Below are 13,322 nucleotides of genomic sequence, written 5' to 3'. Positions count from 1 at the left end.
TTGGTGGGTTTGATTGTTACTGTGAAACTGCTAAGGATAGAGCACTCTGACAACTTAGTTCTACAATGAGGGATTGTTTAAAGAAATCATGCCAAGCAACTGACTTTAAAATTGGTGAAGAGAGAGCTCCAACTGCAAACTCTGTTTCTTTTACCTTGCCTTGACTCAAGCTTGATTGCCAGTTTCTAGCAGCTGGCTGCTCCCATTTGGCCTATCTGCTTACCTTAACAAAATTATGTATTTGTGTGTGTGTGTGTGTGTGTGTGTGTGTGTGTGTGTGTGTGTGTGTGTGTGGTGTCTGCTTGTCTATATGAACACCACATGTCTGCAATTCCTGTGGTGGCCAGGAGAGGGCATCAGAGCCCCTGGAACTGGAGTTATGGGTGGCTGTGAGCCACATGATGTGCATGCTGGGAATGGAATCAAGTGCTCTTAACCATTGAGACTTTTATCCCGCACCTATCTTACCTTACTCTTATTTTTTTCACTCATTATGATATGAACTAACATAATTTTATTTAGAAATTTCCATGACTTGTTTTTAAATGTAAAAAAAAAACTATGTGAAATAAATTAGTGTAAACTCTTCCCCAATGTATGCCCTATTTTCCTTAGCAACAGCCTCTCACAGACAGAAAGATCAAGGTGCCAGTTTAGACAGGCAAGATACAGAAGAGTGTAGTCTCCTAAAACTCAAGTTTCTCCACACGTAAAATGAAGTTTCTCTAGATCGTAGATTCTTGGCTTGAGTTGACAGGACCAGGTCTATGGACAGTACCAGGAAAAGTAAGCTGCTTTGACTTGTGAGTACAGATGTGCATTTCTCTTGGAGCAAGGTTTGTCAGAGTCTCCAAATCATCTGTGGTCCCCTAATGAAATTGTAACATCCCACTGTAGCTCATGGTCCACAAGGCCAAGATGGCTTGATGCTTGTGTAAGTGATGTGACTGATGGAGTCTCTGTTCTGAGCACAATCAAATCGAGAAAAAGTGATGTTCTAAGACCGCCAACAGCCGTGGTTAGCTCAGGGGAAGCAAGCTCACCTCTTCTGTTTCCGTTTTCTGTGACGTGGTAATCACACACAGGAGTTTTTTTTTTTGTGGGGGGGGGCAAGGAAGACAATGACTGTGTCTATAGAGGTAAGCGGTTTATCTGAGGGATGGTGAGAAACAGCTCATTAGCCTGTCAGCATCTAAGTGTCCTGAATGATACATTTCTGCACCCTGTGAAGTTATTTGGCAGTGATGGAGCGGTGATGGACCTTTAGCTATGATAACCAGTCAAAACATGAAAACACCTACTGCCACATTTGTTACAAAGGAAGGTTCTAAACTTGGGGTTGGGCAGCAGAACTGCATCCCTTGATAATTGAGGGGGAAACTTATTTGAACTTTCAGACTCCGAGAACACTACCCGGAGTCTGGGGTTGCTTTGACAATCAATGGAGACAATGTATCTGAGGTCTGTGATCCAGAACTGGGCAAGTGGCTGATTGGAAACAAATAACAGTTTCCTTTTTCCGAAACTTAAATGAAGTTTTTGGCTGGTGCTATTTCCATTAAAGAACAATTTTTTGCTGAGCTGAATTTGTAAAGTGGCTTTCTGAGCAATGTGATGGATATCATATTGAAAATAGAGTGTATGGTGAATGCACTTGAAAATTAACCACAACTACAACACATGGTTTTGAAATCCTTGAATAGCAAGAGTAGATGTACACAGCCAAAAGACTTAGTTTTTCCCACCCTCACAGACACATCTTAGTAGACATCAGGACCATGGGCATCAAGACCACGGACATCAAGACCACGGAAGGAAAGAAGTTTTCTGTGAGGGTACAGTTAGCAAAGTCACAAAATTCAAATTCCTATCAATAAATAAATAAATAAAATAAACAAACAAACCAAAAAAAAACCATGACTTTGGATCAGAGCATCAATATAATTTTGATAATATTGAACATCCATGATCCATTGTGCTCATTTCTCAACAATGATAAGCTTGTCGTGGCTGTGAGATTTCATGATCCCCACTTACTGTTAAAGACGGAAGAGTGAGGGACATTGGCATAGTGTTTCAAGATAAACAGCAGTAGCTATCAGGTCTGTTGGACTTCACTGCCTGAACAACTAAACTCCACACCAGTCTGCCTTTCCCCAGATAACCCAGGCTTGGTTCCTTATCAACATCATATATGTTGTGATGAAACTGTGATGAACTGTGATGAAAAATTCACTAGTGTTTAAAGGATTTTAGACTAGATTATATGCCAGATGTTTTTTTTCAGATGAGAATAAAGTTATGGACCAACATGTCAGGCTCTTAAGAATTTCGATTCCTTTATTCCGAGAGTTCTGGTGTTGTGACGCAACTGAACACGAGTCGCTTAGGCAGAGCCTTGCTTTCTGATGCTGCTCTGAGCTACACATGGGGGTACTCTCAGGACCAGAGGAATTACTAGGTCAGCATCAACTGGTTTAGACAAGTCACTTTACTTAGGAGTTGACAGGGGGTAGATATCATCAACCTGCAAAAAGGGGAAGGGAATGCATATGAACTTCATTTGTTTGTGGCTAAACACAAATAAAGTGCCTGGCAAAAGTCCTGTAGGAGAAGACGGTTTATTCTGGCTCATAGTTTGGGGGAGCTCAAGCCACCATGGTGGGAAAGGTGTGGCAGCAGAACCAGACCCTGTCTGTGGTAGTGGGGTGTGAGGCTGCCTGCTTGTCTTACAGGGTCAGGAGGCAGAGAGATGTGGACCAGGTCTGTAATTTTCAAACCCTGCCCCATCATGCCTCTATTTCTGCCAGCTATGTCCAGAAAGGTTCTACAACATTTGCAAACAGCTCCGACAGCCAGAGACTAAGAAGAGTTCAGATGCCAAGCCCGAAGGGGGAGAGTTCACACTCAAACCACAACAACTGGAAATTATCTCATTTCCCTACACTCAGGTCGGACTGAAACTAAACAATTTTAAATGTGCATAAAAAGGAGACTGGAGACGTGGCTCAACGGTTAAGATGGCTCAACTTCCTGCTCTTTCAGAGTATCCATTTTCTTCCCAGAAACCTAGCTGGGTGGCTCACACCCTCTTGTAACTCCAGCTCTGGGGAATTCAACACCCTTTTCTGACCTCTGAGGACACTGTTATCCCTCAAGGCAGATGTGTGTCATACACACATGGACACATAAATCATAAAACGTATGCATAAAATTCTACAGAAATAGCTTTTAATCTAATTACTAAAAGAACTTTAATTTAAAATATAGAAACAAAATTTGATACCAAAGGCTAGCCTTTTTATTTTCTCCCCTTTTTTCTGGAATAATCAGTCTTCTAAGAGAACATTTTTGGGCAAATGTAGCTATGTTAATGATTTATACAGTTTCAAAAAGAATGTTTTGCTTAACTTCCTAGTGGAAAATAATTTTATGTTCAGACATTTTAAAAGACTTGTACTTGAGACTCAAGGTCATGATCTAAGCATTCTGAATAAGTGTTTTTATATGTACTTGTCTGTAGTTTAATTGTCGATTGGCCTTGCTATTAAATCATGGGGGGGGGTGGATGTCAATGATATGTTCTAGAAGGGGATTTTTGTGGATCAAATGGAATTTTTAAAAATTGCTTGTTTTTCTAGAGCAGTAAAAATATTTACTTTCAAATGTCTAATCACCGAGGTATTTCAGAAGCCCATAAAAATGTATGAATGATGAAAACAGCTAGCGTGTTTTCTTTCCCTTTATTTGTGTCTCTGGGCCTCGGAATTTGATAACAATTCCACAATGGAAGCCTTTCTTGTGATGGGAAGAGGAGCTGGCGCTGGGTGTGGGAAACATGTGGCGGGAATGTAGTGAGTTCATGACTTGAAAAGTGAGGGCACCACTCTGTGCTTAGTGGAAAGGAGGCCTGCCTACCTGGCATGGACCAAGTGGGACCGTCTCCACACAGACACAAACATCACCGCAGCTTGTTCCCGGGAGGCACAACAAAGCTCAGAGCCCTGTCCTCTAAACGGGAAAGATCAGCTCTGTTTGAACTCATGCTACATCTCCCGTCCGATAGAACCTTGCTACCCATTGCACCCACTCAGAGTTATTACAAAATAGCAAACACATTATGGCTCTCTAGTTCAGGGTTCTTGCATTTGTCTGAGATGCATAAAATAAAATAGCAATTATAGCTTTAATTGTGTGTGTGTGTGTGTGTGTGTGTTTCAGAGAATCAAATGAACTAATAATGATTACTAGTGACGTCTGTTGCTGTAAAATGGCAAGCACTGTGTTAATGCTTTCATATATCATGTCTTCTCATAATATAGCAAATCTGTGAGGCGGACACTTTCATTGTCCTCATTTTACACAGGGGCAAGCAGAAAATTTGAAAGATCGCTCATCTTAATAGTGGGCAGCCAATACGGGACAGGCCTAGGATTGACAGCACAGGTCCCAAAGCCAAAGCCCGTGACTGTAACTGCCAAGCTTTACCATCCTTGACCATGATGCCTCTTGGTGTTCTTTCGTTTACATAGAGCATACATATTTATGTATATGCCTGTATCTGTATCTCCCTATGCCCTTCAGCTATGTCTACTGATGTGTTATTACTGGTCCATATTCACCGGCTACATTTTAAAGGCCAGAAGCCTCTCTATACGTGAGCAGGAAAGAGTTGGCTCTGAAAATGGATAGATCCTTCCCTGATGTATGCATCCCTCAGCGATACAAATGCCTGCGCAACCACAGTCAGCACAGAGAGTCCAGGAGGAAGAGGAGGGTGACGCCAGAGCAGGTGGTCCCAGGTTTGTGATGGTGAGCATGCATGGGCCTGCAGAACACACGAGAAAGCCGGAGGTGCCGGCCGAGTGGGGGTATGAAGTAAAACCCAGAAAAAGTAGAAGAAGCAGAGCTGGGTAATTGTTCTATTCCCATGAGGCTATCGAAGAACAAAAGCAGCAAAGGTAAATTTTCATTTCTTTACTCACGCCTTTGCTCAAACAGGCAATCGAACTTAAAATGTGTACAAATAAGGTCTTGATGGGAGGATGTCCTTCCCTATGCTGTGACTATGTGTTTCTCTTTATTGGTTGATGAGTAAAGCTGTTTCGGATAATGGACAGGCAGGATGTAGCCAGGCAGGAAGTATAGGTAGGGATACCAGACTAGGAGAATGGCAGGGAGAGGAAAGGCAGAGATGCCATGTAGCTAATGGGAAGATAGGACGCCTGAGCATTCTCCGGTAAGCCAAGACCACATAGAGGTACATAGATTAATAGAAATGGGTTAATAATTGAGAGCGCTAGCCAATAAGAAGCCTGAACCATCCGCCAAACAGTTTATAATTAATATAAACCTCTGTGCGTTTATTTGGGACTGAATGGCTGTGGGACTGAGCCAGAGAGAAACCTCTAACTACAATGTCTTTTGTTGGAAGAAATACATTAAGAATTTTCTCTAATAATGCACACGTTCCCTTCTGCCAATGAAATGTCTTTCTTCTGCTTTTTGCTTCAGAGCTCTCTACTACACCTGAGCTTAATGACTCCTGGCACACTACCTCTACAGGTGACAGCTGCTCTCTACAGTTCTGTATAGGACCTTGCATTTTGTGGTCTCTGTATAGGTATACCTGCATTTATTATAATATTCATCTATCTATCTATCTATCATCTATCCATCTGTCTGTCTGTCTGTCCATCTATCTAACTATCTTGCGGTACTGAGTCTTGAACCTAGAGCCTCAAGTATGCCAGTCAAGTATTCTACCCAGGCTTCTTTTTAGTTTTATTTTGAAACAGGATCTTACTAAGTTGCCCATACTGGCCTTGAACTCACAATGCTCCTGCTTCAGCATTCCAGGTAGCTCGGAGGATTACAGGCCTACACATTGGGTGAGGTATCTCCTCTCCTTTTTAGCAAATGTAAAGGCATCACCGCTAAGAGTGAGAGTAAGGAAGCCAAGTGAAGGGCAAGGACCTCCAGCAAACACGCTTCATAGAGTCACAGGTTCGACAAAGTGAAGAGTGCTTCGGATGAACTCAGGGTAGAGTTACTGGAAGGCGATTAGATCACGGGTGTGTGTATGGCAGAGTTTCTAGGCAGCCATGGGACAGGGACAGAACTTCAGTCCAGGAGCAGGGAAGACAACAAGGTATAAAATGCGCAGCTAGCTGTTAATGTATTTGTTTTATTTTATTTATGTGTGTACATCTGTGTGCATATGTCTGTGTGAGGGTATGTGCATGTATGTGTGTGGGTACCACAGAAGCCAGAAGAGGGCGTCAGATCCCTTGGAGCTGGAGCTGCGGGCTTTTTTTTCTGCTTGACATAGGTGCTGGAAACTCCAGTCTTTATAAGCGAACAGCAAGTGCTTAGGCATCCCTCCCTCTAGCCTGCTGCTGGCTTGTAAAATGATCATTTAAAACTCTTCTCCTGAGGAATAACATGCCTGGGAGTCTGGATTGGTTTAATTTGTTGTGGTTGTGACATTCAATGAGAATACAAGTTTTTAATTATTTTTCGCTGAAAATCAGAATTCTATCTTCTAACCAAAGTCAGTAATATCAAACTAAAACGAGATATTTTATTTGGAAAGTCTTAGCAGGTAAGGAAAGCTAGTAGATCCTCTTTGTTCTGTGATATTACTTTCCCTACAGGGGTTCAGGGGTTCAGTACCCAAAGGCCATGTGCTATTTTTAGTGAACAAACCAGTATGAGGGTACATATTATGTTTGGGGTGACAAGAACACAGTTTTCTGATCACCACTTAGTTTTATACAGGTTGAAAAGCATGCCCCATGCTCTTCCTAATTCTATGCTCCGCCATTCCATTTTCCCCTCGGTACCCCCAAACAGAGCTTGAACAGAAGAGAGGCCTGATACAACTGTGTTGGGAATGGAAGAGTGCATCGGTAGCCCTGACCCTTGGAACCACTCTATGTTAGGCTAATTTATTCTACTGCCATTCAAAATATGGGAGGAATCCCTTTTGTTCCCCATATCCAATGGAAAGTCAAATCTTACCCAGCCTGGTCCTAGGTGAATCTTGCATGACCTTAGAATTACTTTTTTTTTTTCAGCGTACAGTTCTGTATTGTTTGATTTCAAATCAAATGCAAACAGCAGACAATACCAAAAGCCAAAGGAGATGAACTCCAACTCCCCTGAAGAAACACCCATTGCTGTGGCGAGAGGAAGCCACGGTCTAGAGCTAAAGGAAGAGAGACTTGCCCAGGGTCTCATATGTCCTTTGTCCTCAGATCTGAACTGTGATTTTACATAGCCCTTGATTCCTGGTTTGGCCATCTGTTTCCTGAACACACCCTGCACTTTGCCCATGAGAGCTGGCTGGACCATAAACCTAACTTTCACTACTGATATAAATGACCAGATTTTTACCAAATGCTGAAGGGATTTACCTAATGCCAGCATAGCAGAGCTAAGTAGTACACCTTGAAACATGAACAGGTAAATTCAGTACAAACACGAGGCCACGGTTAAGCACAGCAGAAATGCTGGCTAAACAACTTCTGGATAATTTGTATGTATTTGTTCTAGGTTATTAAGGAGTCTCATTAAGTTTTAGCGCGTTAGGCTTTTTACAGCTGACATCAACAAGGTAAACCCTTGTTCATACAACATCACCGCCACCATCCCGCAAACAATGAGTCAAGAGGCTGTGTGGTCAACCCTTAGGTAGAATTCCGGCAGTGAGGGCAACGAGAGAACTGGGCTTATTCACTCTAAGTCACAGTTTGGCTCAAGCCATTGCCACTGTCTCGTCTCCCATCTCTGTTCAGACTTCAGCTTGGTTGGTTCTTAGCAGACATGTGTTGGGCAAAGAGAGAGCCCAAGAGAACCGAAGGCCAGCTAGCAATGCGTTCGATGGTGAGAGGTGTGCTCTTCCTGTCTGGACAGTGTCCACGCACCTCTAATGTCCACTCAGCTTCAAGTCTAACCTTGGGCTTCCTCCACCTCTCTGCCGGCTTGCTTCCTGTGATGGTTTCCATTATGCCCTAAGACCTCTCACTCTTTAATATCGGCTTTTGGTGGTTATGACGTCGGCTTTTTTTTTTTTTTTTTTTTTTTTTTTTTTACTGCCACAATAGTGGGTTTGCCCCACTGGGCCTTTCTGATAAGATTTTCTCTTCCTTTCTAAATAAAAAATACAAGTTTCCTATCTTCACACACCTGGAGAAAATCCCCATGCTGGTGTGGTGTCTATCTGAAATTCAACACTGTTCGCATGACCACCAAGAACGGAGTCCTCTCGACTTTCCCCACAGGGACAAGGCAGGGACTTTATTTGGTGGTGCCTGATTAAAAGGTGTTGGGAATGGATGAATGCATCCATAGCTCTGACCCTTGGAACCACTCCATTTCAGGCTAATTTATTCTACTGTATTCAAAGTCCAGGACTTAGGGTCTTCGGACTTGCTCTGAGTTTCCCCCTCTCCTGACAGGCTTGCCCTGACTTGGGCTCTCGTGACCAAACGCTTGCTACCAGCTCTATGGGTATCGGCATCCCTGTATCTCCATCCTCTGTCCCTAACTTTCGCTGCCACACTCTCCTCCCATACGGTTTCCCTTGTTAAAGTCCTAAGGTGCCCACGACCTTTCTCTCAAGCTCTCCGCGGCCTCCCTGCAGCAGACCCTTCCCCCTTGAGCTCTGTGTGTCTCATTTTCTCCCCTAACCAGCCTCCTCTGCCCTGCCTCTTTTTTTCTACTGATAAACTGCATTTCTCCTGGCAATCTTAAATTCACAGGAAAGTTAAGTGGGGATGACAGAGTTCCCACATTCTCTTTGTCCACTCCCCATGCAAAGCCTCTGCCGTTATCTATATCCCACACTCATCACAGAGGATGACGCGGCTACATTCATAAGTCATGTCACCTCCATTTCACCGTTTGCATTAAGTTCAAGCACAGCATCATGCGTCTGCCATCACAGCACCTCACAGATGGTTCTGCTGCTCTGAAATGCCATGTTTCACCTAGCATCCCTCCCTCCAGCTCCCGGCAACCACTGGTCCTTTTGCTATTTCCTTAGTTTTGTGTGTCTTAAATTTTTACTTACTCGCTGTTATTTATGAGTTTGGATAGATACATCCATCTTGTATGGTAGACACGTTCTCACCATCTCCCCTTCCTCTCTCTCTCTCTCTCTCTCTCTCTCTCTCTCTCTCTCTCTCTCTCATGCTCCCTCTCCTGATCTGGGTAGCTTCCATTTTACTCATATTTGCTTCCTCCACAGGTTACCATTTGCCACCAAAACTCCTCTGTGACTACGTTCATCTCAAGATGCTGGCGGCCTTCCTTCTCGTGGCATCAATACTTAGTTCCAGTCATGTAGCTGTTGGTTATTACTGAACTAGTGATGATGGTTAAGGATATCATTAATAATAATAATAATAATAATAACAGCTATTAGCTGTGCATGCTATGTGTCAGCTACAGGCCATTTATAAAGGTCAATATTCCTCACAATAACCACAGAAGTGTAGATATTATGCTGATTTTATATAGGACGACTGTGCCTTAGAGGTTACTTGCTCAGAGCCACGTGGCCACGTGGCAGAGCCACGATGTGCGTCCTAGTCCACAGTGCAATGAGTACATGCATAGACATCCCATGAAGAGCCAGGTTCATCCAAGGCCAGAGCATGAGACCAGCGCACTTTCGTTACAGGGTTAGTTTTTCGGTTTTATACTACAAGGTCGTGAGGGGGTCACATGCACTGGCCTTGCTTTGCATCTGTGCACTGGGATAACCGGCACGCAAAACCATGGAACGGTTTTCTCCCTGTGAATACTTGGCCTGCTCTCTGTAAACACCCAATCTAGGTGGCATTCAGATGCCTCTGTCCTTTGGTCTGAGGCCTGAATGTTAAGATGCACATTTCCAGTGTGCACGCCTCATGTCAATGCTGCATTTTTCCAACCCACCCTCTAAGATATCACCTCAAAGCTGTACTATTATAACAGCTTCCAATTGCACCCTCCCCAATAACTCAGGGCATCAGTATTAACCTTCCTGATGCAGATGACCAGGTGTGGATGCTTTTCTAATAATAATAAAACTCGAAATAGGACTCATGTGGGGCTTGCTAAACTGCTTCCAATAATCAATATTCAGATTTTCTTCCATTTTAATATTATTCGTGGTTTTAAGCTTTTTACCATTACAAACTCTACAACATGGTAAAGATGCAATTATTTGATTCTTCTCCAATCTCCCATTTTCTTGAAAATTGTTCATTTTCTCTTTTTTTTGGTATGTGTGCAAAATTTAGATTCTTAACAGAAAACTATTTTACATCCGTAACTAGTTTTCCAAATTGTTCAATGTGCAGTATGGCCACATTTGGCGGGTTAGAGGGAAAAGCCATCATGACTGGAAATCAACATTGCTGATAATGTGAGCGTCTGTCAACCTGGACCCTTACCTCTCTGCTTCCAGGCGCATCTCCTCCCTCTTTTGCCTCCTGAGTTCTCTGCGACGTTCAAAGTCATCCATAGCGAGGTTGCAGGTTTAGGGAGCCCAGATAAAACCGGGATCTAAAAGAAGAGAGACGGAGGCAGAGTCAGGATCACCGATGAGGCCTGAGCCCCGGCATAGCCCTTCCCATTTTCACCCCTTCATCTTTTATTTTAATGAAAATACCTTAGAATACTGACAAGGCGGCCAGTGGTCGAGTCTCACTCTTAAGCTATTGAAGATAACTACGAGCCCAGAATTACATTTTGAAAGTAAGAAGGACTCGCAGGAGACAGAACTATTGATACACTGATTTAAATGGTCTCATCTCCTGTCATTTGCTGAACCCCGGACAACACTTACACAAAAACAAACAAAGAGGAAAGCAGGAGGGGGATTAAAAAAGGAAAAGGAAACCGGCAAGAAGAGAAATTTGTAGAGAGTAGGCAAAGTATAAGAGAAATCAAGCAATGCTACATGCTGGCATTATTTGCATATTCTCCAAGTGTTAACATTGGGACTTTTTTTTTTTTTTTTTTTTTTTTTTTTTTAAAGAAGTCTGCAAAAGTCATAGGAGGAAAAAAAAAAAAAAAACCTTCAGGAAGCAGCAGTTTAGAAGGCAGCTAAGTTGTGATCAAGTTATCTTTGGAGCTCAAAAATCTTCGGCGCTCTCCAGATGTAATCCGACCATTTTACCCCTTCCTACCTCCTCAGAGATGGTTTTGATTCTGGGAAGAATTTCTGGCTCTTCGATACGGAGCCTGCTTCCCCCACTCGTGTCTCTGTGCGATGCAGTCAAATGTTCCAGAACTCTCCCAGAGCCCCCAAACCCAAAATGACTCCCAGGAAAGGGGAAGCAGGCTCCTGTCCGCACTTTGTTTACAGAGCTGTCTGTGGTGGTGGTTCATTAAACTAGCCTGGAATCTGGCATTTAAGGCCTGCTGGAAGAGTGTTTCCTGTGTGAGGCGGGAGGCTCCATTTCCTCTGAATTCCTAGGCGCTAGCTCGGGCTGCACTGAGATCACAAAATATTTTCCAGCGCCTTCTATGTAGATGAGATGAGCCACTTGTCCTGTGCAAGAAGATTGGGGAGGGAAAACCCAGGGCCATCACAGGATGACAGCTTTGTTTGAAAACGAGTTCAGAAAGAAAAAACAAAAACAAAAGCAAAACTCTGAAATAAACTGGCATAGAAGTTTTTACCCTCACCACTTGCATGGTTCATACAAACAAAAGTCAAATCTCAGCCAACAAAAACAAAACCATGCAGTGTTTGGATTTTTGTTCTCACTTTCTGCATCCTCCAAAGCATTAATGTTTAGAAACTTGACTTTGAGCTTTTATTGAAAGTTTTAAAATCTCAGTTGTTTTGTTTTACCCCCAATACCTTCTAGTCATGAAGGGAACAGGGTTTCTTTTTGCCTTTTGCCAACCAACCAGAAAGATGTTTCTCAGAATAGACGTGGTGGAGTGTGCTTGTAGTCATAGGACTTGGGAGAGTGAGGTAAAAGGATTGTGAGTTCAAATCCAGCTTGGGCTAAAGAGTAGGAACCTGTCTTGGACAGAAAAACAAGAAGCTCTCTTCCCACCAAGCCCCCTACAATCTTATACATTTTCTCATCCGAACGCTCTATAATTGTTAGAATGAAAAACAAAAGTGATCTGAGGGCCTCTGTGAGCCCACCTTCTCTCCTGCCTGCTGCCCTGACCACCTGGAGGCACCTGAAAGAGTAAGGCCGGAAGATTCCACTTTCTTCCTCTACTCTTGAGTGTTCGGTTGTGTAAAACCACCTCTTGAGTGACTGTAGCAGACAGGACTGGGAGAAGAGGGTGCTCTAAGCAAACTGTTCCTGCTCTGCAGAGTTTCTGTAGCCACGAGAGACCCTCCGAGGTGGCTGCTGCTCCTGCTATCAAACCTAAGCAGGCACCTGCTGGGCGGCAGAGCCAGCGCTGTATGCCTTATCTCAGAAATGTCAAAGAGCAATGCACAGGGTGCCCTGGGTGCTGAGAAGACCAGAAAGGCACTGACTTGCGGAGACAGCAGCAGAGGTGAACAACCCACGTGGCTACTGTGGCTCCAGAAAGTTCTTTCTCCAATTCTGCCCTCCTACTCCCCACCTTTTATTGCTAACTTCAATGCCATTTTTCTTTCCTAACCATAGAGAAGCTACTTACGGCTTGGGTATAGGCTGGGTATGGAAGAAGGGACCATAAAAGCATGTTCTTTCTATGCAACTCTGTGGACCAGTGAGTGCCTTTGTGTGCTATGCCCTGTGAATATCCGATGGAAAGCAAAAACACATCTGTGTACCATGTGATATGACTCTTGGTTGCTGTGTGTGCATGCATGTTTATGTGTGTGTGCTTATCTTTGTGTGTGCATTTGCATGTATGTGTGCTTGTTGTATGGCAGAGAGGTACCCTTGTAAACAATGGCTCTTGGCTGGTCTTAAAGCAGGATACCCCCACATCACACTATTTCTGTGTAGAGGTCATGTCAGGGTAGAATTTTAAGTGATTCCCCCCCTTCTTTGGGGAGCAGCAGCACACATGCCCTGTTTCCTCCCCGGCTCCCGGCAAGTGCAGAATGCTTTCCATTAAAATTGGTTAGGAAGTAACTCACAACAAGCAGAGTGATGAAATGCTCAGGCAGAGAGAGTTTAACAACTACAAGCTCTTGGGTGTCATAAGAGAGAAGGCAAGCTAAAGGAGGTTTCCATGGATGGAGCGGAAGTCCTGACAGACTTCAGGGAAATCTAAGGAGGTGCAGGCATTACCGCATGCCATTCAAAATCCAACCACAATGGCACTCCTTTAGTTAACAAGTAGCCCTTGTCAAGACACGT

The 13,322-nt window shown here is 43.6% G+C and overlaps 1 protein-coding gene across 2 annotated transcripts in view; it reads right to left on the bottom strand.

Moving 5' to 3' along the window:
- Nucleotides 1-13,322, bottom strand: part of Cald1 (caldesmon 1) — a 177,952-nt gene that overhangs the window by 83,539 nt on the left and 81,091 nt on the right. For both annotated transcript variants that reach the window (XR_007833948.1, XM_051175874.1), the window contains exon 3: nucleotides 10,446-10,557. Coding sequence is in view for 1 of the 2 variants with exons in the window: in XM_051175874.1 (XP_051031831.1) it covers nucleotides 10,446-10,516 (71 nt within the window). In the remaining variant the exon portion in view is untranslated. The remainder of the gene's footprint in view (nucleotides 1-10,445; nucleotides 10,558-13,322) is intronic.

The sequence above is a fragment of the Phodopus roborovskii genome, unplaced genomic scaffold (genome assembly GCF_943737965.1).
Source record: "Phodopus roborovskii unplaced genomic scaffold, PHOROB, whole genome shotgun sequence".
Taxonomy (NCBI): Eukaryota; Metazoa; Chordata; class Mammalia; order Rodentia; family Cricetidae; genus Phodopus; species Phodopus roborovskii.
The sequence above is the reverse complement of the archived record's forward strand: the minus strand, read 5'-3'. Positions and strand labels throughout refer to the sequence as shown.